This window comes from Gallus gallus, chromosome 12, assembly GCF_016699485.2.
Source record: "Gallus gallus isolate bGalGal1 chromosome 12, bGalGal1.mat.broiler.GRCg7b, whole genome shotgun sequence".
NCBI classification, from domain to species: Eukaryota; Metazoa; Chordata; class Aves; order Galliformes; family Phasianidae; genus Gallus; species Gallus gallus.
This window is the reverse complement of record NC_052543.1, coordinates 11645408-11667288: the sequence shown is the minus strand read 5'-3', so window position 1 is coordinate 11667288 and position 21881 is coordinate 11645408. Positions and strand designations below refer to the sequence as shown.

Genomic DNA, 21881 nt, shown 5'->3' with positions numbered 1-21881 from the left:
CCCGCCCCCTCCTGCCCCATAGCCCCGCCCCCGGGCATTCCCTCCCTTTTCCCCCTCCCCAGCAATACAGCAGGGAGCCGGGGTGTACAGCAAGTAACTCTTTATAAAACACAATGCGACAGGACAGGGAGCGGGGCCGCCTGGCCCCACACACGCACAAGCCCGGTCCGCCCCCGCCCCGGCCAGCGAGGAGACGGGTTCGCAGCCAGGGGCCCAGCTTTCCTTCTCCAGAGCAGGAGACCCCCGGCATGCGGCTCTGCACAGGCACCGGGAAGCCACGGAGTCACGGCATGGCCTAGAACTGCAAGGCAAGACAGACAGCAGGCGCCCATCAGCACTGCAACATCCCACACCACATCCCCCAGCTCTGCCCTCAGCCCACCTGGAGGGTCTCAATGCCGGTGGAATAGTGAGCACCAATGCTTACAGGCATCCCCCTGTGTCCCAGCACGGGCACAAACTGCACCAAAGCACTGCCAACCCCCAGCCACGGGTTCTGCCTATGAGGGTTATGCCCTACTGCTGAGAGAAGCAACATTCCCACAGCCTTACGTTCTTGAGGAATTCCTCTGCCACGATGCGGGCCCTGGCGTTGACAGAGAGCTTCATCTCACTGATCTCCTTGTCGATCTCTTCCATGAAATGGATCACAAAATCCACAAGCTTGTGCTTGTACATCTGCTCCGTGTGGAAGTTGGTGATTAGGAAGCTGATGTCGTAGCCCTGAGGAAGAGAGGAACAGTATGAGAGCTACGAGAGCGCAGCACAATGACAGTGCGGCCCAGATCTGCACTGCAGGCACCTGGGAGCAGAGCTGGGAGCTGCTCTGTTGCCACCCCCTCACCTCCACGGGCTTCCTGCGTAGGATGAAGAAGTTCTCAGCCCTCATCATCATGAAGCGCATGAATTTATGGCACAAGATCTTCTCGATCTCATCGGCCTGCAGACAGGAAAGGGAAATGAGGCTTCCCCACAGCAGCACAAGCTGCCAGCCCACCGCCCCTCCCCAGCCACCCCAGCCCCACACCTGTTTGACAGCGATGCTGACGCGCACGGAGTTGATGGAGCCCTCAATGAGCACCTTCTCCTTCTCGTTCCTGCTGATGATCACTGGCTGCAACAGCAGCTCCTTGCTGCTCCTACGGGAGCAAAGAAAGGTCGGGACTGATCAGCAGGGAAGCACTCACAGCTCAGGGCTCGCTGGCACACGGCTGGGGAGCCGCAGGGATCCCAGAGATGCAGAGCGTTTCCTTCACTCCCACATCAGGATCCCCTCCCGCTCCGCAGCTCCCCCAGCACCTGGCGGGTGGCAGTGGCTGCAGGGCGTGGGGTGAAGGATGGGGACCCCAGGGCAGCTCTGGGCTGCAAGCAACCCGGGGCAGGGAGCGCCCCTCCACCACCGGGTCTGAGGACACGGCTGGGGCCGGCGGGAGCCGTACCTGACCTCCACCTCGGGTTTGTTGTGGCGCTCCACCACCTGCGAGGAGAAGTTCTCCAGGCACAGGGCGGCCTGCAGCGTGGCACGCACCGCGTTCAGGTACGGGCGCAACGTGGCGGTCTGCGGGGCACAGCACAGCGTCAGCGCCCGGGCCCATCCCCATTCCTATCCCCATACCCATTCCTATCCCCATCCCCATCCCCATCCCTATCCCCCTGCCCATTCCTATCTCCATCCCTATCCCCATCCCCATCCCCATCCCCATCCCATGCCCACTCCCGCCCCCCCGCCCCGCCCAGCTCTCCCTCCCGGCCCCAGCCCGGCCCCGTCCGCTCCCCTCAGCCCATTCCCGCCCGCGCCCCACCATGGTGACGGCTCCGGTCCGGTCCGGGAAAGCGGAACCGGAAGTGGCCGGTCCTCTCTTCCGGGATGCGCGGGAATCCCCAACCCGGCAGGTGGGAGGAGGCGGGAGGTTCTCTCTCCGTGCCCCGCTCCCGCCCGGCCGCCACAAGGCCCCTCCGCTCCGCACCGAATGCTCCGGGCGCTACGCGGCACACGGCGGTGCAGCCCGTCAGGGAACGCGGCGGCAGCGCCTGGCGAGGGCGGCGCGGTCCCGCGAGACCCCCCCCGCGATCTCGCCGGTCTTGGTGCGCTCCTGTCAGCGCTTCCATATTAGGAAAGGAAGAAGGAGAGACGGCCGAACCAATGGGCGGCGCGCGCCGGGCGGGGCCGAGCCAATGGGGAGCGCGGGGCGGGGCGAAGCGGCGCGCGGCCTGCGGGGGCCGGAAGTTGGCGAGCGGCCGTATGTGTAGCTCGGCCCCCCCCGGCGCCGCGCCCCGGGCCTGCCCCCCGCCGGGCCCAGCCCGCCCCCCCGCCGCGCCGCGCGGCCCGCCGAGCCCTCCGGCCCGCCCCCCGAGCCCCGGGGCCTCGCTCCCTTCGCTCTCCGGTTCCCCCCCGGTGCCGCCATGAGCGAGCTGAAGGACTGCCCGTTGCAGTTCCACGACTTCAAGTCGGTGGACCACGTGAAGGTGTGCCCGCGCTACACGGCCGTGCTCGCCCGCTCCGAGGACGATGGCATCGGCATCGAGGAGCTGGACACGCTGCAGCTGGAGCTGGAGACGCTGCTCTCCTCCGCCAGCCGCCGCCTCCGTGTCCTGGAGGCCGAGACACAGGTGTGTCGCCTGTGTCCGCGACCCCCGTGTCCCCGTCACCGTCCTGCACGCGGCCCCGACGCACTATTGCTCTTTTCCAGATCCTGACGGACTGGCAGGACAAGAAGGGCGACCGGCGTTTCCTGAAGCTGAGCAAGGACCACGATGTGGGCACCTCTGTCAAGCACGGCAAGCCCAAGAAGCAGAAGCTGGAGGGCAAAGGGGGCCACGGGACGGGGCCTGGGCCTGGCAGGCCTAAGTCCAAAAACCTGCAGCCCAAGATCCAGGAGTACGAGTTCCAGGATGATCCCATTGATGTGCCACGGATTCCTAAAAACGATGCTCCGAACAGGTGCGTGGGGAGTTGGGGGGCACTGGGATTGGCTGTTTCCTTCCTTGCAGTGCGGGAGGGCACGAGCTGCTCCCATTGTATCCCCCACAGCTCCCCCTCACCGTTATTCCTCCACTCTGACCTCACAGGTTCTGGGCGTCAGTGGAGCCGTACTGCGCCGATCTCACCAACGAGGAGGTCAGGGTCCTCGAGGAGCTGCTCAAGCCGCCGGAGGATGAGGCTGAGCACTACAAGGTGACAAGCTCCGCAGCCCCCAGCCCACGCTCCCTCAGCCCATACCCTACCCTGCACTGTCCATCCCTCAGTTCTTGGGCAGGCTGAGCGGTCGGTCATACCCCTCTGTGAACGTTGTGCGTGACCTCTGGGGTGGTGCTGACCCACTCAGCACAACCCCAGCCCCGTGCTGAGCCACTGGCCCATCCTGTGCTGCAGATCCCACCGCTGGGGAAGCACTACTCACAGCGCTGGGCTCAGGAGGACCTGCTGGAGGAGCAGAAGGATGGTGCCCGGGCAGCAGCTGCAGCCGACAAAAAGAAGGGTGTTCTGGGACCACTGACTGAACTTGACACCAAAGGTGCTGTCCCATCCCCTAGCTGTAATGGACTGCACTGAAGCTGTGGGGTGAGATCGGGGAGCAGGCATCCAGCTCCCACAGAACCATGGCTGCTCACAGCTTTCTCCCTCCCATTTCCCCCCAGATGTCGATGCCTTGCTGAAGAAGTCAGAGGCCCAGCACGAGCAGCCTGAGGACGGGTGTCCCTTTGGGCCCCTGACACAGCGTCTCCTGCAGGCCCTGGTGGAGGTGAGGGGGTTCGGGTCTGCGCAGTGGCCCTGCGAGGCACTGTCACTGCACCAGGGCGAGGTAAACCTTTCCCATGTGCTCTGCTTGCCAGGAAAACATCATCTCCCCTGTGGAGGACTCGCCCATTCCCGAGATTGCTGGCAAGGACTCAGGAGCCGACGGCGCTGGCACTTCTCCCCGCAGCCAGAACAAGCCCTTCAGGTGAGCTGCTGTGGTGCCGCGAAGCTCGGTGCTGCCTGGTGCTTTCCCTGCCATAATCGGGGCAGGACGTTGGGCGCTTCCAAAAGCATCCTCTCCGCCCCTCGCAGCGTGCCCCACACCAAGTCTCTGGAGGGACGGATCAAGGAGGAGCTGGTGGCCCAGGGCCTGCTGGAGTCAGAGGACCGTCCCGCCGAGGACTCGGAGGATGAGGTCCTGGCCGAGTTGCGCAAGAGGCAGGCGGAGCTGAAGGCGCTCAGCGCCCACAACCGCGCCAAGAAGCACGAGCTGCTGCGGTGAGTGCGGGCAGGGCGCGGGGCCAGGTGCAGTGCCGGCGGCGTGAACTGACGTCCTCCGTCCCCAGGTTGGCCAAGGAGGAGCTGCACCGGCAGGAGCTGCGGCAGCGCGTCCGCATGGCCGACAACGAGGTGATGGATGCCTTCCGCAAGATCATGGCCGCCCGGCAGAAGAAACGCACTCCCACCAAGAAGGAGAAGGACCAGGCGTGGAAGACGCTGAAGGAGCGGGAGAGCATCCTCAAGCTGCTGGATGGGTAGCGGGGGGTCGGGACAGGGCTGCGCGTCGCTGCCATCCCCTTATTTCGCAGACTGGAGTGGAGGCACCGTGAGGACGGGGAGGTGCCCCTGTCCCCCGCAGGTTCCTGGCACGCCTGCGCTCTGCCTGGGATCGCTGCGGGTCGGGGACAGAGGGTGCACGATGCCGTGCTGCGACCCGGTGCCGTGAGATTCACTGGGAGGCCGAGTCGTGCTCCCGGCCCAGGGGCGCAGCTCCTGCCCGCTGCCACCAAACCGCAGCTGGAGCGCGGGGACCCGGCGAGAGCATTCCTGGGAATAGCCGCCCTCTGGTTTCCGTTCCCGCGGTTATTCTGGGCACCGGACCTCTGCCAGGCCCTGGGCTGGGAGCCATCCCGTGCCTCGCTGGCTCCGGGCACAGCCAGGGACGCCGGTGTCAGCGGGGGGAGCGGGGCGGGAGGGGGCGGAGCGGGCTCGGGAGGTACCCGTGGGTTCCGTGGCCGAGAGGGCAATAAAGGAGAATTGGCACTGGCCGTGCGCTGTGTAGTCGTGCGCCGCTCGGGGGCCGCGGGGAGGCCGGGGAGGGGGGCAGCGCTGCGGCCCACGCGGCGCCCATACCCCGGTGTGCGGGCCGTCCCCGCTGCGGGATGTGGCCGCCCGGCCGCGAGCCGCCCCCTCGCGCTCCCCCCGTCATTCACTGCCCCTCCGCAGCCCGCGGTCACGCGTGGGCACTCACCGCCCGCGCCCCCCCATTGGCTAAGCGGCGGGCGGGTGCCGCCCCCGGCCGTGACGTCAGCGCTGTCCGGCGGTGCCGCGCCAGGAGGAGTCGCCGCTGCTCCGCGCGGGGCCGGGGCCGCCGCAACCGTCGGTAAGAGCGGGCGGGGCGCGGCGGGGCGGGGCCCACGCGGGGGGTAACGGCCGCGCCCACTCGCGGCCGTAGGGTGCGCGACCCCGCGGTCGGCGGCTCGGTGCCATGTGCGGGGCTCCCCGCTGCCCGAGCCGCGCGGGCCGTGCCCGTGGTGGGGCTGTGTCACGCGTGGGGTGCGCGCGCGGGGGCTGCGGCGGCCCGGTATCCCCGCAGCACGCCGTCCCCGCCAACCGTCCCCTCCGTCAGCCGAGGGTACACCGCGATACCCCCATCCCGTCGCCCCGCGGACGCGGCATCCCGCTGCCACGCGGACGCCGTGTCCCTGACCCCCCCCCCACCCCCCCCGCAGGCGCAGCCCGCGGCCGCACGACCACCATGCCGCTGGGACACCCCGCGCCCGGCTGGAAGAAGAGGACCGAGGACATTCGCCGCATCTACGACTTCCGAGAGGTCCTGGGCACGTGAGTGGCAGGTGGCACCGGGCACGGGACGGGCGGCACCGGCTGCGGGATGGCTGCCATCCCCGTGGCATCTTCTGGCCGACGGCGCCGCGTGGAACTCGGCCAGCTCAAATATTGGCCCAGGGCGGGGGCCCCGCGGGGCGGCACGCACGGGGATAGGCCGGGGACATCGGGACGAGCGCGGGATGGGCGCACGCGGGGCGTGGGGACGCGCAGGGGGACGCGGCACTGCCCGCGCCGTGTTGGCCGCGGCGGTCCCGGTGGGTCCCGGTGGCGCCGCGTGGTGGGGCCCGGTGCTGCTGAGGCGCCGTAAGGCTCTTAGGGCGGATTACCGGGTTAATTACAGCAGGGCTTAGGGCCGGGCTGCCCTCCACCTGCCCCACCTGGGCGCCGCCGCCCCACGGACCCCACGTGTCCCCGGGGTGAACCGCGCGCCCCCCAGCAGTGGCACTGCCCGCGTCCCACGGCCCCGCCGTCCCCTCCCGCTCACCGTTCCCCTATAAATAGCCCAACTCTCCGCTCGTCACCATAGCAATGGTGGCATAGCAGTGCCCCCCCGGCTCACCCTGCTCCCCCTGTTCCAGGGGAGCTTTCTCTGAAGTGGTGCTGGCGGAGGAGAGGGCAACCCAGAAGCTGGTGGCCATCAAGTGTATCGCCAAGAAGGCGCTGGAGGGGAAGGAAGCCAGCATTGAGAATGAGATCGCCGTCCTGCACAAGTAGGGGGGGCTGCTTTGGGATGGGGGCGGGGGGGTCCTGTGATGCCCCCACCCTAGCGTGGCCCCGCTGCCAGCACCCAGCACCGGGTGTTATCAGCACGGCCCTAAATAGCCCGGCACATGGTGCTGCTGCTCCCTGCCCCGCTGCCAGCTGGTGGGGGCTGATCCCAGCCCTTCTCACCCCACCGTGTAGGATCAAGCATCCCAACATTGTGGCCTTGGATGACATCTACGAGAGCAGCAGCCACCTCTACCTCATCATGCAGCTGTGAGTGACACGTTTGGGGGCTACTGGATAGGGACCGCCCCTACGAGGAAGGGCTGATGGTGTTGTGTGGCCCTTCAAGGGTGTCGGGAGGGGAACTCTTTGACCGCATCGTAGAGAAGGGTTTCTACACGGAGCGGGATGCCAGCACGCTGATCCGGCAGATCCTGGATGCTGTGCGCTACCTGCACGACCTGGGCATCGTGCACCGCGACCTGAAGGTGAGCGGCGCAGGGAGAGGGGGGGCCACGGAGATCAAAACTGGGGGTTCTCTGCCATCAACCCTCTTGCAGCCCGAGAACCTGCTGTACTACAGCCTGGAGGAGGACTCCAAGATCATGATCAGCGACTTCGGGCTCTCCAAGATCGAGGGCTGCGGCAGCGTCATGTCTACTGCCTGTGGGACACCCGGCTATGTGGGTGAGCGTGGGGGGGCCAACACCAGGTAGTGCTCGCCATGGTACAGCACTGGGTCCCCCCTCACTCTGCTGTCCCTCCAGCCCCGGAAGTGTTGGCACAGAAGCCCTACAGCAAGGCAGTGGATTGCTGGTCTATCGGCGTCATCGCCTACATCCTGTACGTATTCCCCTTCCACGTGCTGTGGCTGCACAGGGGTTACTGTGAGTGACCCCCACGCTGTCCCCCACCCCCACCAGGCTCTGTGGGTACCCCCCCTTCTACGATGAGAACGATGCCAAGCTTTTCGAGCAGATCCTGCGGGCTGAGTACGAGTTCGACTCACCTTACTGGGATGACATCTCGGACTCAGGTGAACCCAGGGCTCAGCAGACTTGGGGGGGGGGAGTGGGAATCCTCATGGGGTGGGGGCTCACAGCTGGCCTCTGCCCTCAGCCAAAGACTTCATCAGACACCTGATGGAAAAGGACCCTGACAAGCGCTTCACGTGCGAGCAGGCCCTGCAGCACCCCTGGTAAGGGATGGGGGCACTCCTCCTGGGGGTGGGTGAATGAATGGGAAAGCGTTACCCCCCCTTCCCCACCCCAACTGATTCCCTCACTCTAGGATTGCTGGGGACACAGCCCTGGACAAGAATATCCACCAGTCGGTGAGTGAGCAGATCAAGAAGAACTTCGCTAAGAGCAAGTGGAAGGTGAGCACAGGGCTTGGGGAGGGGGGGGGGGGGCACAGCAGTGCCGGGGGCAGCGCAGTGATGAGGTGGTGTGCCTGGCAGCAAGCCTTCAATGCCACTGCTGTGGTGCGGCACATGCGGAAGCTGCAGCTGGGAACCAGCCAGGAAGGCACTGGGCAGATGACGCCAAGCAGCCCCTGCCATGGCCAATGGCTGGGAGGGGGTTCCAGCAGTGGTGAGCCCTGACCCCCGCTCTGTGCCATTCTGCACCCTCATGGGTTTGGGAGTGCTGCCAGGCTCTCACCCCACGTTCCTCCCCCATAAGCAGGGTCGGACTGTGAGCGGGTGCCAGCAAACAGAACCCCCCGCCTGCCCCCCGACTGAGGGGGTCTGGAGATCCCATGGGCATAACACAGGGTATGGGGGGGGGTCCACGGGGGTCCTGCTGCCTCCTCATCTGCTCCCTTTTGGGGGGTAATGGTAGCAGGGGAGGGCACTCTGCCCTGCTCCTCACCATCTCCTGGAGTGATCCCAACCCACCCATGGGTGAGGAGTCTGCATAGGGAGCCCCCAGGAGAACCCCCCCCCTCTCCCCCAACCAGCCACTGGGGGCTGCAGCCCAGCCCCCTCTACCCCCTTTCCTACATCTGCCCCCGCGCATGTTCAAAGAGTTTTCCAAATGGACATTTCTATTTTATTCCTTGTAATAAAGGAAATAGACAAACGCTTCCTGGCTTGGCTTATCCCCCAGGGGCCAGCATGCAGTGGGCAGGAGACAGACAAACTCTGCTCCAGACTCAGACTCCCCTGTGACCCCTCCCTAGGAGCACCCCGCGCCACGGCTTGCACGGCTGCGGCCCCTCCTGGCCCGGCTCCCACTGGCCCGGCCCTTGCGGAGGTCAGCACAGAAGAGGACCTGGGGGGGCGAAAATGAGAAGTGCTGGGTGGGCACACCTGGGAGGGAGAACCAGGTGTGTGTGTGGGGGAGGGGAGGGTTGGTACTCACCGCCTGCGCCCAGCCTGCATAGGGACCCCACAGTTCACGGAAGAAGTCACCTGTGGAGAGATCAGAGCCAGCAATGGGGGCTGAGCCCTTGCACCACCAAGCTGCGGGTGTTGGTTTGTGCCCTCACCGATCTCCTGGTGCACGCGGGCGGTCAGGGAGCGGGCGCCCAGTGCTGCCCCATAGCGCTGCCGGGCGATGTGCCACACGTGGGTGTCCACCGGCACCGCCTCCGCCTTGTCCAGGGCCATCAGGCACACGCAGTCAGCCACCTGCCACGCGACGCACCATCAGCCCTGCCACCACCCCGTCCCCATCCCCACGCCATCACCCACCTTGGCTCCCACTCCTGGTAGGGCACACAGCACCCTCCTGGCCTCAGCGTAGGGCACGGCCCGCAGCTGGCACAGCCCCTTGGCACCCATTCCCTCAGCGATGGCGCGTGCTGTGCCGCTGACAAAGCGGGCCCGATAGCCAAAGCCCAGCGCCTGCAGCTTGGCCTCTGCTTCAGAGCCTGTGGGAGGACAGCCGTAGGATGGGGACGTGGGGACGGATGTGGGGACAAAGGGATGGCTGCCGACCTGCCAGCGCTGCCAGGGATGGGAAGGCGTGGAAGGGCTGCTCGTCCAGCGAGCAGAGATGCTGGCCGAAGGCCTGGCAGAGGCGCTCGATCATGGTGGTGATGCGGGCCACGTGGTTATTGGAGGTGCAGATGAAGGACAGGAGGCACTCCACGGGGTCCTGCCGCAACACCCGCACCCCTGCGGCACCACAGGTCAGTGGGGCCCAGCGGGTGGGTGCTGCCATCGTCCCATGGGGCTGCCCCACCTGGGAAGGCGGTAGCTGTCTGGCAGAAGAGGGGGTCGGCTGCCCCCCAGGTGCGGTACAGGGCCGCCAGCCCCACGTCCAGCTGGAAGTAGTCCCGCAGGATCCGGTCAGTTTCAGGGCCAGGCGTCTCCTGGCCATACACCGTGTACCACAGGCGGTCCCGCTCCTGGCGCAGCGTCCACACGCGGTCACCCAACACTCCCGTCCACGCACCAGGGCTGCTCTCCCGCCACCTGCCAAGCACCGGGCATCAGGCTCTGCTGAACGGCCTCATATGGCCCCGATGTCTGACCGGAAGGCCCCGCTGTCTCACCGGAAGGCCTGCCCTGACGCCAGCACCAGGTCCAGGCGCAGCTCAGCTGGAGGGCAGCGCAGCCACCGCCACAGGGTCGGGCAGGTCGAGGGGGTATCCCGCAGCGCCATGGGGACGGCAGTGGCCCCACAGAGGCAACGGGCTCAGGGCTGCACTCTCACACCATGACACCCACCTGCGCCCCAGGGCACGCTCAGCTCAGGTGAGGATGCCTGCAGGTGCCCATTTGTCATACAATGCTCCACAGCCCCCTGCCCTGAACCCCCATCCCCATCCATCTCCGTCCCCATCGCACGCCCAATCCCCACGCACACCCCATATCCTCTCACCGTTCCCATCCCCACGCCGCCCCAAATCCCGCTCCCCCCGCCGTCCAGTTCCCACAGCCACCGCCACCGCCGCCGCCGCCGCCACCATAGAGCTCCCCCCACCCAGGCACGCAGAGCGCCGCTTCCCGCTCTTTTGGCGCCGCTCTGGCCCACTTCCGGCCTCTCACTGGCCCAACCCCGGAAGTACCCTCGTCCCTCCCTCCGCCCCTCCCTCCCCCCCCAGCTCCCGTTACGGCGGCGTTGGGGAGGGCGGCTCCGTACGAACCAATAGATCTTTTTTTTTTTTTTTTCCTCCAAAATAAATACAAACACGTCCGAGCGCGGGGCCGCCGCCCCCGTTCCGTTCCCGGGGCCGCCCCCCCCCCTCCCGGGGGGAATAATTTAAAGGGCAGGGCTGTACAGTATTTACAGCTCTGGGGGCACCGGGAAGGCGGGGGGGGCCCCCCCAGGCCGCAGGCCAGCTGCAGCGGGCCCGGTGCCGCGGTGCGTCAGTCGCTCTCGCTGGAGTCGCTGCTCTGCTCGCCCTGCACCTTGTTGCGGTGCTGCATGGCGCGGTGGTAGGCGATCTGCACCGACTTGCGGATGTTGGACTTGCGGCCCTCCAGCATCTTCTCCTTGTCCAGGTCCTGGTTGACGCCCAGCGGCACCAGCTTGGTGCGGGGCAGCCACTGCCTGCGGGGAGCGGGGAGCCACCTCGTTTGAGGGTTACGGGCGGCTGCGCGCTCCCCCCGGCGGCACCGCCGGTTTCCCAGCCCTTCCCCGACCCCCCCAGGCCTCACCAAGTGCGCTTGTTGTCGAAGAAGAGGACGAGGTAGAGGTGCTCGCGCGCTTCCTGAGTCATCTGCTCGCCCAGCTTCAGCACCTCCAGCGGCGGCACGGGGATGGGGACGCCGTGGTGGAACATGCCCTCCCGCGGCATCTTGGGGTCGATGATCTGCCAGGGAGCAGGGGCCGATGCTGAGGCAGGGGACAAAACCACAGCCCGGCCACAGCCCCATTCCTCCAGTAGCGAGAGCTGTGAGCCCGCCTCTCACCCCACTGATGGCCCCAAGACCATCCCTGGCACTGGGATGGGATTTTGGGAGGTTCGCATAGGTGGCCACACTCACCAGTGCCGGGTAGGAGGGGTAGCCCCGGCACTTGGCCCACACCAGATCCAAAGCGTCCAGGGAAGAATCCTCATCCTCAGAGAGCCACCCTGCACCACGGCCAATGCCCTTCCGCACCACTGCATCGAGAAAAGGGGGAGAGAGGACTCAGACGTGGCCCTTGCGGCTGACAGAACAGGCAGGTGTGTGGCTGGAAAGTTGTGACACTTACTGCTGTGCCCCACGCCTCGCCCAGCACCCACAGAGTAGGATTCGTTCTCTGTTCCTGATGTGTCCTCGCTGCTGTCCTCAGGGAAGTTCACGCGGGAGAAGGAGGGCTTCCCCCTGCCCTGCTTTGAGGGCGTTGTGCTGAGAGAGGGAGCAGAGCTGTGAGCAGCAGTCACACTAAACCTCCAGAAACTGCTTTTTGAGGGTCATCGTGGGGGCTCAGAAAGCTCACTGAGCCCACCCGGCACCAGGGACTCAGCAGGCGTACAGAAGGCAGATTGGATGGTGTTTCTGCCTGGAACCCTGAGCCCTGCCTCACCTGGGAGCGTACGCTCACCCAAGCATGTTAAAGAGCACAAAAAGGCACAAATCCCACAGCCAGGCCTGCAGCCCTCTATCACTGGGTTAGCAGCACTGGCAAACAGGAGTGTGAAAGGGAGAGGCACGGTAACACATCTCACCCAGCAGATGCCTGTGGCAGCAGCACACCCAGAGGCAGGCAACATACCTGGTACGGTCTGAGGCAGCACTGCTGCTGCTGCTGCTGCTGGACTCGGAGTCGGAGCTGCTGCGTGGAAGATTACAGTCGTTGCGGTACACCAGGAAGCTCTTCTTCACTGGCTGGCTCCCACTGCTGAAGCCATTGGCCGGCAGGTCTGGAGATAACAAACAACAGAGGAGCATTACGAGGGCACAGTGCCCTTGATGTGCTCCCTGCAGGGCTGCGGCTGCTGCACTCACCCATGGGAGCGTCTTCAGTGGATTTGTCGCTGTCGCTATCGGAGCTGGAGCTGGGACGTGGGCTTCGCCCCCGCTTCCTCTGCCGCTGGGAGGACCCCATAATGGGGAGCTGCGGGGGGCCTATGGGGCTGTTCCCATGCCCGGGAGCTATCTGGCTGTCTCGATTCTTGGGGGGACGTCCTGGACGTTTTGGAGGTCCTGCAGTTTTAGGGTTCTTCTTGGAGAAGAGCACTGAGGTCCTCCTGCCCACTTCATGTGCTGGAGTGGAAGAAGAATTGGGACCCAGACCTGAAGGAGGGATGAAAAGGCATCAGCCACAGCCTGCAGGACCTGTCAGGAAACAGGTGGCAGTGGTAGAAAGGAACAGTTTCATTTCTCAGAGCTCCACTTCAACCTCAGAAACCAATGATCCTAAATGCTCTCTGCTTGCACGAGAGCCTGCTTTTTCAGGTCTCTGGGGAACAGGATTCCAAGGTGACAAACCTCAGTGACACCTGCCAGCTCTGCCTGAGGACTCGTGAGGTGGCACCTGAGCTGTGCTCTCTGAGGAGCACGGCTCAGCACCTGCTCCCATCAGCTCCCGGCACCAGGGAGCTTGCAGCTGGCACATACTTGGCTCCCAGCCCCTGCAGGGCATTTGGAGCGTGGCCATCCCTGCTGCAAGTAAGCAGCCAGCCTACAGAAAGAGAGCAGCAAGGGAAGTGGTGGGAGATGAGGGAATCCTCCAGACAGACCACCTGCCTTGATCCTAAGGAATTGCTATGGGTGAGGTTTGTGTGCAAGGTCCCCCTGCCTTTGCTCTACTGCGCAGCCTGTCCAGGTGTGGTTCTCTGCCATTGCCCAGCAAACAGCAGCATTTTGGAGGAGCGGTACCTTTGCCAGTCTCTTGGCTGCTGCTCTCCTCAGCAGCACTGTCTGTCTGAAGGTCCTTCTCGCAGGGGTTGTGCGACTGCAGGACCCCCCTGGCAGAGGAGCTGTGCCTCTCCAGCCCATCTCGGCCCAGGTCCCGGGGGTGTGCCAGCTTCCGCCGCAGGACCGTGATCTCCTTCTTGATCATCTTGGCCCGGCGGGACCGTCCTATGCTCTGCTTGCCAGCATTGACCTCATCCAGCCGCTCCAGCAAGATCTTCAGCTGCTCCTCTAGGGGCAGGTGCTTCTGATTTTCTGAGAGCAGCAGTCGCATGTCTTCTGAGGGCACAAAGAGGACGAAAGGAATCAGAAACTTTTTGGAGACCCTTTACACAGAAAGGCATGGGACTCCCCCTCAGGAGGAAAAGAACTCACACAGTACCAAACACCCATGAGCACAGAACGTTACCAAAAGACACTCTGAGAAAGAGCCCTGTGGGAACCAAGCCAGTTGGGACTGCTGGGGAAGGCAGGCTGATCTGCAGCACAGGGAATGCTAAGGGGTCCTATCAGCTGAGGCAGCATACAGCAGTAAAAAAGAAAGGGATTTGTAAGGAAGGGATTTGAAAGGAAGGATACAGCAGAAACATGTGAGCTGAAGTGACTCTGAAGCATTCAAGAGTAGGAAAGTTCTACTGCCTGAACCCCTGGTCTGCCTTCAGCCCTTCACATGCTGGAACAGGGAGAGGAGGACCCTAAAAGGACCCTTCTCGGGTGAGTTATTCCCAGTGGTGTTCCTCAGTGCCCAGCAGGAGACAGCAAGAACAGCCCTAAGGTGCCCAACTGCTGGGATTTAAGCTCTGAGTAGCTCTCCTACACCCGGAGAGGGGACAAGCACCCACCGTCCTCAATGTCCTGGACCTGAGCCTCTTCTACAGTCACGCAGTGTGGGAAGTGCATGCCTGTCTCAAAGTCAATGCCCATCTTCTCTGCCTGCCGGCGAGCCTGCCGCAGAACCACGCCTCCCTGCTCCCGCAGACGGACGGCCGCCCGGTAGAAGATAGTGTCTTTGGCATTGTATTTCAAACAGTTGTTGATAATCAGGTTGAAATCTTCCTCAAAGTCATCAAAATTCAGATAACGGTACGCTTCCAGGTTTTGTTTCATTGTCTGAAAATCCATCGGCTTCTTGATGTGATCCAAGTAGTCTGGGACCTGTATTGAGAAAAGAGCCCGTGCTAAGAGCCTGGGGATCCCTGTTAGTACCACCTGCTCCAAGAAAACAGCTGTTAGAGGAATCAGGTATTGCTCCCCAGTGCTCTGTCCAAACACATATCTGGAAAAGCTGCCTGCCTTTGCAGCTAGAGGAGCTGTGGCCCAGTAATGCCTCTGGACTAGAGTCCGTGTGCTGTACTCAAACTATTAGAGCAGACACACACCTAGAAACATTTTTCTGCAGCTTCTCAGGGATGAGGGTAAGTACAGACACTTAGAACAGATTGGCCTGGGTGGGAGCAATGGTTGTGGGTGGGATCACGCAGCCAGGACACCTCCAAGCCCACCTGCTGCCAGAGCTGCACAGCACCAGCGCTCTCTCTCCCACCTCCCTAAGCAGGGAATCACCACTGATGTTCTCAGAAATCACTTCCCTTGCCCCCAGAAGTGACATTTCTGTGCTGTGCTCAGCCTGTTACCAAGCAAAGGGTTTCGCAGGAGGACACATAAGAGCATGCCACCTGTCTGGGGCTGAGTGCAGGCATTCCGCCTTTCCCAGGCAGAAGCCCCTGATCTGTCACAGACAGTGGGGAATCACCAGTAACACAAGCAGAGGAGCTGAGTGCTGTACTCCCGGCCACCAACAGCTGCCAGCACCACCCCTTCTGCTGTGCATTTGGCTCTCCCAGGACAGGCAGTGCTGCACGCATCCCCCTTGAGTGCATGGTGTTGGGACTAGAAACCATCAGCAGGCTGCCCAGGGGGCTTCTGGAGCAGAGACCCCCCAGGGCAGCCCTTAGTGTGAGCAAGGGACAAGTGTGAGCGAAGCAGAAATCTGGGGGAGGGGGTTCTTACTTCGTAGATTTCTGTTACCTCAGACAGAGGGACCGGCTCACTGAAGATGTTGCCCGTGTCTTTCTCCTGCAGGTGCTCGAGCGTCTTGCGGAGGAGGATGAGGAAGGGGGTCAGCTGCATTTCCAGTGCCACCTGCTGCACTTTGATCTGAAACAGAAGAACAGAGCACGACTGAGCATCCTGCCCCAGGGACAGCCTCCAGGAGCAGCTTAGCAGACCCACAGGACAGTGCCACCTCTCCCTGCTGCGGTGGGGCCGCGTTCCTCGAGTGGGAGTGCCCGGGGTACGTGCTGCACCTCAACATCATCTCTAGAGAGCAGAGGAGAGGCACAGACCCCAGCACCCGTGTTTCCCACATCAGCCTTGCACAGCAGCCACCTTCATGCAGAGCTGCCGGGGCAGGGCACAGCGCAACCGAGGGGACCCTGCGCCCACCGTGCAGCTTACAGAGGGCAATTGACAAGCACTCCGGAGAGCCCGTGCTCACGCCCACCCCAGCAGCTCCCCAAGGAGGGGCAAACAGTCGTTACCGTCTCTCTCTTGAGCTTCTCCCGCTTGCGTATCAGCTCCACCAGCAAGCGCGCGCGCTCTAGGTCATGGCGGAGGCGCTGCCATGACTTCAGCTGCTCCTTCAGGGCCCAGTTCTTATCCTCAGTGTCTCTCTGCGGGAACATCAGAGACTGTGAGCTGACATGAGAAGTGTTCCCACCTCCTCATTCCTGACTGCGTGCAAGGGTTCTTCCCTTGTACAGGGAACCAGCACGCCTGACCCGCTGTCTCAGTGAACATCCCAGCTCCGCTGTCGCGTGCGTGACTCACAGAGATAGCTCAAATGCTGCCTACAGCTCAGTACCTGCTCCATGGTCACACAGCCCTGAGGATGCCAGAAAACTCTGGAAATACCCTACCTAACATGACCACATGCAGACAGCTGCCCAGGACCACAGAGCAGCAATAACAGTGTCCAGGCAGCTGCCCAGAGCTCTAGTGAAGGGCAACAGGGCAAAATGGGAAGACAGCTCTGGTTACCTTCGCTTCTGGAGCATCAAAAAACTTGCTGACTTTTATCCTGCTGTTGTAGCCAAAGATGAGCAGAAGTTGTTTCGATTCCTCTCCAGCAAATAAAAATGAGAGGGGGCAAAGGCGGGAGAAACCTCTGCCTGATCACAGTCTTCAAAGGGCTCAGAAAGGCTTAGACAGAGAGCCAAAGGAAAAATCTTCCTTGGGCACCAGAGACCTCACATCTGTGAAGCACTGACTGAAGGCTGAGGCACACAGCAGGCTGAGAGCACCACCCACAGGGAACGTTCCCACAGCTATTTCAGGATCTGCGAGGCCTTGGTTTCTTCCAGACCACGTCTGGGGATCCCCAGCCACCCCTCTCAATGCCCACAGACACAAGTGGCCTCAGGTTAGAGCCACTTCTGCCAGCTTTGTCACAGCTGCTGGCCTACTGACGGCAAGAGGAATGAGCTAACACAACAGGGCAGGCTTCCCTTCCCATGGCAGGCTGCCAAAGGCGGCTCCGTCTGGCAAATCTCTGAATGCTGAGAGTGGAGGAGAAGGTAAAGCAGCAAAAGCAGGCAGCTGGGGCTGCCCTTTCCTCATCGGGAGGTGGAGCTCTTTTCTCCAGCCCCCTTCTGAGCCCAAAGGCACCACCACATGCAGTAAATGCTTTGAGCCCACAGCTGCAAAGGCGCAGGAAGCACACGCATACACCCAGGATGCCCCTCAGCACCCTAAAAAGCAGCGCATACCTGATCACAGTTCCTCTGGGACTGCAGGTGTGTCTGAAGGCGGCGCAGCAGGGGGACACCGTTGCGGGACTGCCTCTTCAGAGTCCAGTAGCTGTGCAGCCTCTGCATGAACTGACTCTTCCTCTGGATAGTTAGACGATTAGTAATCTTGCTGAGCCTGAAGAAGGGAGAGGAACCACAAACCCAGTCAGCAAAGCAAACCTGGCCACAGCAGAAGCCCCAGCACAGCAGCGAGGCCACCCATGTGCTCCTCAGACTGAGCAAACACGTTTGTGTAGCAGGAGTCCCTGAAAGGCCAAGGAACAAGGGGCAACAGCACGCCACAGACAGTTACACTAAAAAACATTCAGCCTTGTCTCTCCAAAAAGCCTTTTCCTTTCTTTCCTTTCCTCCTGACTGTTCCAGGTTGGGGTGCAAGGCGGGGGCACTGGCAGCTGGGCCTTTCACAGCTCCCTGCGGCCCCAAGACCACAGCACGGCTGTCCCAAAGCTGTGATTCACCCGGCTTATTATGCTGGCAGCGAGGGGCCACCCAAGACGACAAAGGCCCTATTCAAACATTACCAGACAGCTCGGCAGCCCTGAGGAGTTTGTAGCATGAACAAAACTGGGAAAGCGTGAGGAGGGGTGGGCAGACGCTAGCAGAACAGAGCTTGCTGTTGGAGCTGAGGAAGGACTATCCTGAACAGCCCCAAACAAAACAAAAGGGGTTTTCCTCCTCTTTACAATGGCAGAGCCTGAAGTGACTGAGACAGCCTCTTCCACCAGCGCAGTTAAGAGATGCCCTGCTAGGTGGGACTGAAGTGTGGACCCTGTATCTCCACGTCCTGCAGGGCCAGCTCTTCACACAGGGTGACCCGACCTGCATCAGCCTCAGCTGAAGGCAGACAGCATCCTCATTTGCTGTCATTGGCTGCGCACAGCTTCTACAGGAAGACAGTTGGCATTCTGGCAACAGCCCTTGAAGAATAATTAATCCCAACAGGAAGGCCTGGGGTGAGGTTAACAGCTTCTATCTCAGTGTGGGTTTCACTGTGAGCCTGAGGGTAGCGGAAAGAGCCTACAAACAGCTTGCCAGTGCATCCACACGTGGGAACAGAGAGACTCGGGTTATGGAACACACCCTAAGTGAGTGAGCCATACCATACAGTTAGCACACAAACACCATGGCAAGAAGCCATCAACCCTGCAGCACAGACCTGCCCACACAAGTCCCCCAAGCCGCCCACAGAGCAAACCCCACAGTGCCTGCATACCCCCTCTTGCCCCATAGGAGCCCTGAAGGAGCCCTGCCAGGAGGCAGTGGCCCCGTGCCGTGATGGCTGAGACTCAGGGACCTGAGGGCCAGTGAGTGCAGCTCCAGTGTGGTGTCCCAGCTGCAGTGAGGAGCACCCGGCTGGTGACTCATGGCCACAGAGGCAAACGCGGCCCTGCCCAGCTCCAGCTGTGCACCACAGGCATGCCACAAGGCTGGGAAGCAGCAGGGCTGCATGGGGCCAGCTGCAGCAAAAGGAAGGCGACCTCTGCTTTCTTCCTGCAGCCTGCTCCAACACACAGGAGAAGAGCTCTGGGAGCCCCCAGCTGCTTCCTGCCACCTCTAGCCAAGCTCGGTTGCTGTCATGAAGCCAGCGGCATCTATTTCCTGTACAGGCACCTCGTGGGGCTGCACATCTCACTCCTCTCTGCAGGAAAGCCAGAGGAAACCACAAACAGCCCCGGGGAAGAGCGATGTGAAAAGCACTTGTGCAAAAAGATAATGCCTGCATGCAAAGTGGGACGTGAGACGGTGAGTAAGGGAGAGGCTTCTCCACAGCAAGGGGAAGGCAACAAGTTGTACCTGTGGGGGGGGATGCAGGGAACAGAAACCACAGGTGCTGCAGCTCGTTTTTCTGCCAGGATCTTCCGCGCCTTCTTCATTTTGATTCTAGACTTGGCCTTCGCCTTTTTCACCTTCTCGGAGCTCCAGCTCTTTCCTTCCTCCTCCTCCTCCTCATCCTCCTCTTCTCCTTCGCTGTGGGAGAGCGCGGGAAGCCTGCGCACGGAGCCTGGAGGTGTGTGGATGTCACAGTAGGCAGTTTTACGCACACTGAAGGAGGTCCCGTTTGCTCCCGTCTCACGGACGGGCTCCATTTTCATGTAGAGTCCAGCCTGCTGGGCACAGGTGACGTGGAAAGCGGTGTAACAGTTTGCCTTGTGACACTGGATGCAAGCCCCAGAGCCGCGCTGCTTGCAAATATAGCAGGTCAGCTTCCACCGCGCGGGGGGGATGTGCTCGATGCTGTCTATGGGCTCCAGGAAGACCGTGTTGGCAAAGCACACCTCTGGGATCCAGAGGGCACAGACCACGTGTGCCCAGCGCCCATCGTCCGTCTGCTTGAACGCGCCGCCCTTGTTGGGGCACAGGGCGCAGTCCACGGCTCGCGAGGGTGACTGCAGGCACCTCCTGCAGAGCCACTGTCCCTCGGGGATGTAGGGCACCCCGTAGCACTCCTGGTGCACGGCCAGGTTGCACATATCACAGAAGAGGATGACGTTGCTGTTCTGGCACTCCCCGTCATTGCAGATGCAGCACACGGCATCCTCGTCAACCAAGGCGTTGGGGTCCCCCTTGTTGTGGCTCTCGAAGTACGACTCCTTCTCCAACCTGTCCATCAGGTACTCAAAGATCTCCTGGGGAATGGGACTGACGCCCTCTGTCTTCCGCCGCTCGTTCATGATATCCAGCCAGATGTAATCTTCCTCGTCCATGTCGTACTCCACCTCCTCGTCCAGCTCCTCCGCTGACTTCTCAATGTACCTGGAAGGGGAAAGCACGAGAGGGTGAGAGTTCTGCATGTTACAGCCAAAAAAAAACAAACCCAACAACAAAACAGGAAAGAAGCAGCAGCGCTCAGAAGCTGGAGGTGCTGCTGCACTGCTTGGGGTGTGTTTGGCACAACGCAGCTGGGTGTTCAGAGAAAACAACAAGCTGCAGACGTTGGAGACTCATCAACGCAAGACAGGAGCTTGCACAAGCCAGCAAGTGGGCACCCGGTGCTCCAGAGACAGAAACCTTGTTCCCCAGACACAAGAGCATTGGCCCTGCTGCAGATGGGGTGCAGACAGTGCCGTGTTTTGGTAATTCTGCCTGCTGTCACCTGTGGGTGAGGCAAGGTGAACTGTGGGGAAAAGCCAGAAGCCCCTGCACCCTGTTCCATCTGTCCTGCTCCATCCAGCAACAACCAGCAGTCAGAGTGCAGCGCCACATGGAGCACCATGCAGACACCTTATGGATAGCCCTCTTTTCCAGCAGCGTGCCACAAGCCCACGTTATTCCTCTGTGCCTGCAGCTTGGTGCCAGCCTCTTAGGCAGCACGGTGGCTAAGAGGGCAGAGATGGCTGTGAGAGCATCACTTCAATGCTCAATACTGGCTCTCTGATTATTTTGCCCACTTAACAAACCTCGCATGGAAAACCCGTAGGGTTAGAGAACACATTAAGCCTGCAAATGCACACACGGTGTGGCTGAACTTTGCTGCTGGGGGGTCCTGACTTATCCCGGAGTGTCTGCAAAGAGCAGTGGGTGGGGGCAGAAGGAAACTTTCCTTCTTCCGTGGGATGGTTGGGTTGGGAGGGCCCTTAAAGCCCACACAGCTCAATCCCTGCCGCGGGGTGGCTGCCACGCACCAGCCCGGCCACGGGCACCTCCACGGATGGGGCACCCCCAGCTCTGGGCAGCTCCGCCAGCACCTCACCGCCCTCCGAGCAGGGAATTTCCCCCCTACCATCCAACCGAAGTGGCTTACGCCCACTCCCCCTCACCCTAGCACCCGGACACCGCAAGAAGTCGCTCCCCGCGTTTGCTACGAGGTCCCCTTCAGCCCTTATAACCACCCGGGCACCAAAGGAACGCCGCACGCACACCGCACCCGGGCGGCACCCGAACGCCCCGCGGCCGCACGAGGAGCCCATCCCGCGGGGCGGCACCGGGCGGCGGGGACACGGCGCTACCTGTAGTAGGAGGTGGGGCGCGGCGGCGCGTCGGGCGTGTCCTGCTCCAGCTCGCGGTACACCACCTCGGGCAGCTTGGGGGCCGCGCCGGCCGAGGCGTTGTGGTGGTGGTGGTGGTTGGAGTCCTTGCGCTTCTCCTTGCTCTTCTGCTTGGCCGACTTGGGCGCGGCGGCGGCGGCGGCGGCCGCCTGGCTCTCGCCGTTCTCCTTGCTGCCGCCGTTCTCCGGCGCCTCCTCGGCGGCCTCCTCGTCCTCCGACACCACGTCCAGGTTGTCGAAGATGCTGATGCGGTGCACGCGGCCGTGCAGGTCCACCTCCACCATGCGCTGGGCCTGCGCGTAGGTCATCACCTCGCGGCCCGGAGACTGCGACGCCTCCGAGGGGTTGGGGGACTGCTTGTCGGCGGCGCCGGCGCGGCCCTGGCGGCCCTTCTTCTTGTGCTTGCGGAGCGGCGGCTGCTGCGGCGGCGGCGGGTTGTCGTGGTCATAGTGGTACAGGTGGTACTCGATGCCGCTGTAGCTCTTGTAGATCTTACGGCAGCTGCCCACCGGGCACTCGTAGGGCGGCTTGGTGGCCCGCAGGTTGTGGCAGAACGTCTTCACGTCGAAGTCGACCCCCATGGCGCGGCCTCGGCCTCGTGCGGGGGGCGCTGGGGCGCCGAGGCCCGGCCCTGCTGCCGCCTCCCGCCGCGCTCAGCGGCCCCGCGCCCGCGCCATGGCCCGGCCCGCAACAATGGAGGAGCGCGGGGCGCCGCTGGGTAAAGCGCGCGGCGGCCTTAGCAACCGCACTTTCGCCACCGCGCCGGCGGAGCG

The 21881-nt window shown here is 62.8% G+C and overlaps 5 protein-coding genes across 17 annotated transcripts; 2 read left to right on the top strand and 3 right to left on the bottom strand.

Moving 5' to 3' along the window:
- Window positions 1–85: 85 nt before the first annotated feature.
- Window positions 86–1841, bottom strand: ARPC4 (actin related protein 2/3 complex subunit 4). The gene is made up of 6 exons (NM_001257284.2): window positions 1803–1841; window positions 1440–1558; window positions 1028–1139; window positions 845–940; window positions 553–723; window positions 86–301 (listed from the first exon to the last, which is right to left on the bottom strand). The coding sequence occupies exons 1-6, from the start codon at window positions 1803–1805 to the stop codon at window positions 296–298; spliced, it is 507 nt and encodes a 168-aa protein (NP_001244213.1). The 5' UTR covers window positions 1806–1841; the 3' UTR covers window positions 86–295.
- Window positions 1842–2150: 309 nt separating this feature from the next.
- On the top strand, window positions 2151–5007 carry TADA3 (transcriptional adaptor 3). Its single transcript, XM_414389.8, has 8 exons — window positions 2151–2610; window positions 2691–2941; window positions 3070–3175; window positions 3374–3515; window positions 3640–3743; window positions 3835–3944; window positions 4052–4237; window positions 4306–5007. The coding sequence occupies exons 1-8, from the start codon at window positions 2404–2406 to the stop codon at window positions 4496–4498; spliced, it is 1299 nt and encodes a 432-aa protein (XP_414389.2). The 5' UTR covers window positions 2151–2403; the 3' UTR covers window positions 4499–5007.
- Window positions 5008–5268: 261 nt separating this feature from the next.
- On the top strand, window positions 5269–8598 carry CAMK1 (calcium/calmodulin dependent protein kinase I). 3 transcript variants are annotated; one of them, XM_015293347.4, is made up of 12 exons: window positions 5269–5342; window positions 5692–5803; window positions 6388–6519; window positions 6713–6787; window positions 6867–7005; window positions 7078–7204; window positions 7285–7360; window positions 7441–7553; window positions 7637–7715; window positions 7808–7895; window positions 7977–8109; window positions 8203–8598. In XM_015293347.4, the coding sequence occupies exons 2-12, from the start codon at window positions 5718–5720 to the stop codon at window positions 8256–8258; spliced, it is 1104 nt and encodes a 367-aa protein (XP_015148833.2). In that variant the 5' UTR covers window positions 5269–5342; window positions 5692–5717; the 3' UTR covers window positions 8259–8598. The 3 variants fall into 3 exon arrangements, with proteins under 3 accessions (XP_015148833.2, XP_015148830.2, XP_015148832.2); XM_015293344.4 differs by having other exon boundaries at window positions 8200–8598; XM_015293346.4 differs by having other exon boundaries at window positions 5269–5594; window positions 8200–8598.
- Window positions 8546–10512, bottom strand: OGG1 (8-oxoguanine DNA glycosylase). Of its 3 annotated transcripts, none has more exons than XM_015293141.4 (8): window positions 10450–10512; window positions 10019–10230; window positions 9706–9938; window positions 9459–9638; window positions 9213–9391; window positions 9008–9149; window positions 8881–8930; window positions 8546–8790 (listed from the first exon to the last, which is right to left on the bottom strand). In XM_015293141.4, the coding sequence occupies exons 2-8, from the start codon at window positions 10126–10128 to the stop codon at window positions 8695–8697; spliced, it is 990 nt and encodes a 329-aa protein (XP_015148627.2). In that variant the 5' UTR covers window positions 10129–10230; window positions 10450–10512; the 3' UTR covers window positions 8546–8694. The 3 variants fall into 3 exon arrangements, with proteins under 3 accessions (XP_015148627.2, NP_001264767.2, XP_015148629.2); NM_001277838.2 differs by having other exon boundaries at window positions 10019–10193; XM_015293143.3 differs by having other exon boundaries at window positions 9008–9113; window positions 10019–10193.
- Window positions 10513–10605: 93 nt separating this feature from the next.
- Window positions 10606–21803, bottom strand: BRPF1 (bromodomain and PHD finger containing 1). 9 transcript variants are annotated; one of them, XM_015293133.4, is made up of 13 exons: window positions 21070–21803; window positions 18917–19876; window positions 17081–17237; window positions 15854–15985; window positions 15324–15470; window positions 14156–14468; window positions 13278–13592; window positions 12405–12692; window positions 12172–12319; window positions 11668–11804; window positions 11457–11575; window positions 11127–11281; window positions 10606–11040 (listed from the first exon to the last, which is right to left on the bottom strand). In XM_015293133.4, exons 1-13 carry the CDS (start codon window positions 21687–21689, stop codon window positions 10836–10838), a joined length of 3696 nt encoding a protein of 1231 aa, XP_015148619.1. In that variant the 5' UTR covers window positions 21690–21803; the 3' UTR covers window positions 10606–10835. The 9 variants fall into 9 exon arrangements, with proteins under 9 accessions (XP_015148619.1, XP_015148622.1, XP_015148620.1 ...); XM_015293136.4 differs by having other exon boundaries at window positions 10606–11019; XM_015293134.4 differs by having other exon boundaries at window positions 13278–13589.
- Window positions 21804–21881: the final 78 nt, after the last annotated feature.

Coding starts and splice junctions, on each gene's coding strand:
- ARPC4 (NM_001257284.2), bottom strand. Junction 941..1,027: donor TCAGCATCGCTGTCAAACAG/GTGTGGGGCTGG, acceptor TCCTGTCTGCAG/GCCGATGAGATCGAGAAGAT. Junction 724..844: donor TACGCAGGAAGCCCGTGGAG/GTGAGGGGGTGG, acceptor TCTCTTCCTCAG/GGCTACGACATCAGCTTCCT.
- TADA3 (XM_414389.8), top strand. CDS start 2,404: ATGAGCGAGCTGAAGGACTGCCCGTTGCAGTTCCACGACTTCAAGTCG. Junction 2,611..2,690: donor TCCTGGAGGCCGAGACACAG/GTGTGTCGCCTG, acceptor GCTCTTTTCCAG/ATCCTGACGGACTGGCAGGA. Junction 3,744..3,834: donor TCCTGCAGGCCCTGGTGGAG/GTGAGGGGGTTC, acceptor TCTGCTTGCCAG/GAAAACATCATCTCCCCTGT.
- CAMK1 (XM_015293344.4), top strand. CDS start 5,718: ATGCCGCTGGGACACCCCGCGCCCGGCTGGAAGAAGAGGACCGAGGAC. Junction 7,205..7,284: donor TGGGACACCCGGCTATGTGG/GTGAGCGTGGGG, acceptor CTGTCCCTCCAG/CCCCGGAAGTGTTGGCACAG. Junction 8,110..8,199: donor GGGAGGGGGTTCCAGCAGTG/GTGAGCCCTGAC, acceptor CTCCCCCATAAG/CAGGGTCGGACTGTGAGCGG.
- OGG1 (XM_015293141.4), bottom strand. CDS start 10,128: ATGGCGCTGCGGGATACCCCCTCGACCTGCCCGACCCTGTGGCGGTGG. Junction 9,639..9,705: donor GACAGCTACCGCCTTCCCAG/GTGGGGCAGCCC, acceptor GTGGTGCCGCAG/GGGTGCGGGTGTTGCGGCAG. Junction 8,791..8,880: donor ATGCAGGCTGGGCGCAGGCG/GTGAGTACCAAC, acceptor TCGCCCCCCCAG/GTCCTCTTCTGTGCTGACCT.
- BRPF1 (XM_015293133.4), bottom strand. CDS start 21,689: ATGGGGGTCGACTTCGACGTGAAGACGTTCTGCCACAACCTGCGGGCC. Junction 13,593..14,155: donor GGTCCAGGACATTGAGGACG/GTGGGTGCTTGT, acceptor TTGTGCCCTCAG/AAGACATGCGACTGCTGCTC. Junction 11,282..11,456: donor ACCCCTCCTACCCGGCACTG/GTGAGTGTGGCC, acceptor GCTCCCTGGCAG/ATCATCGACCCCAAGATGCC.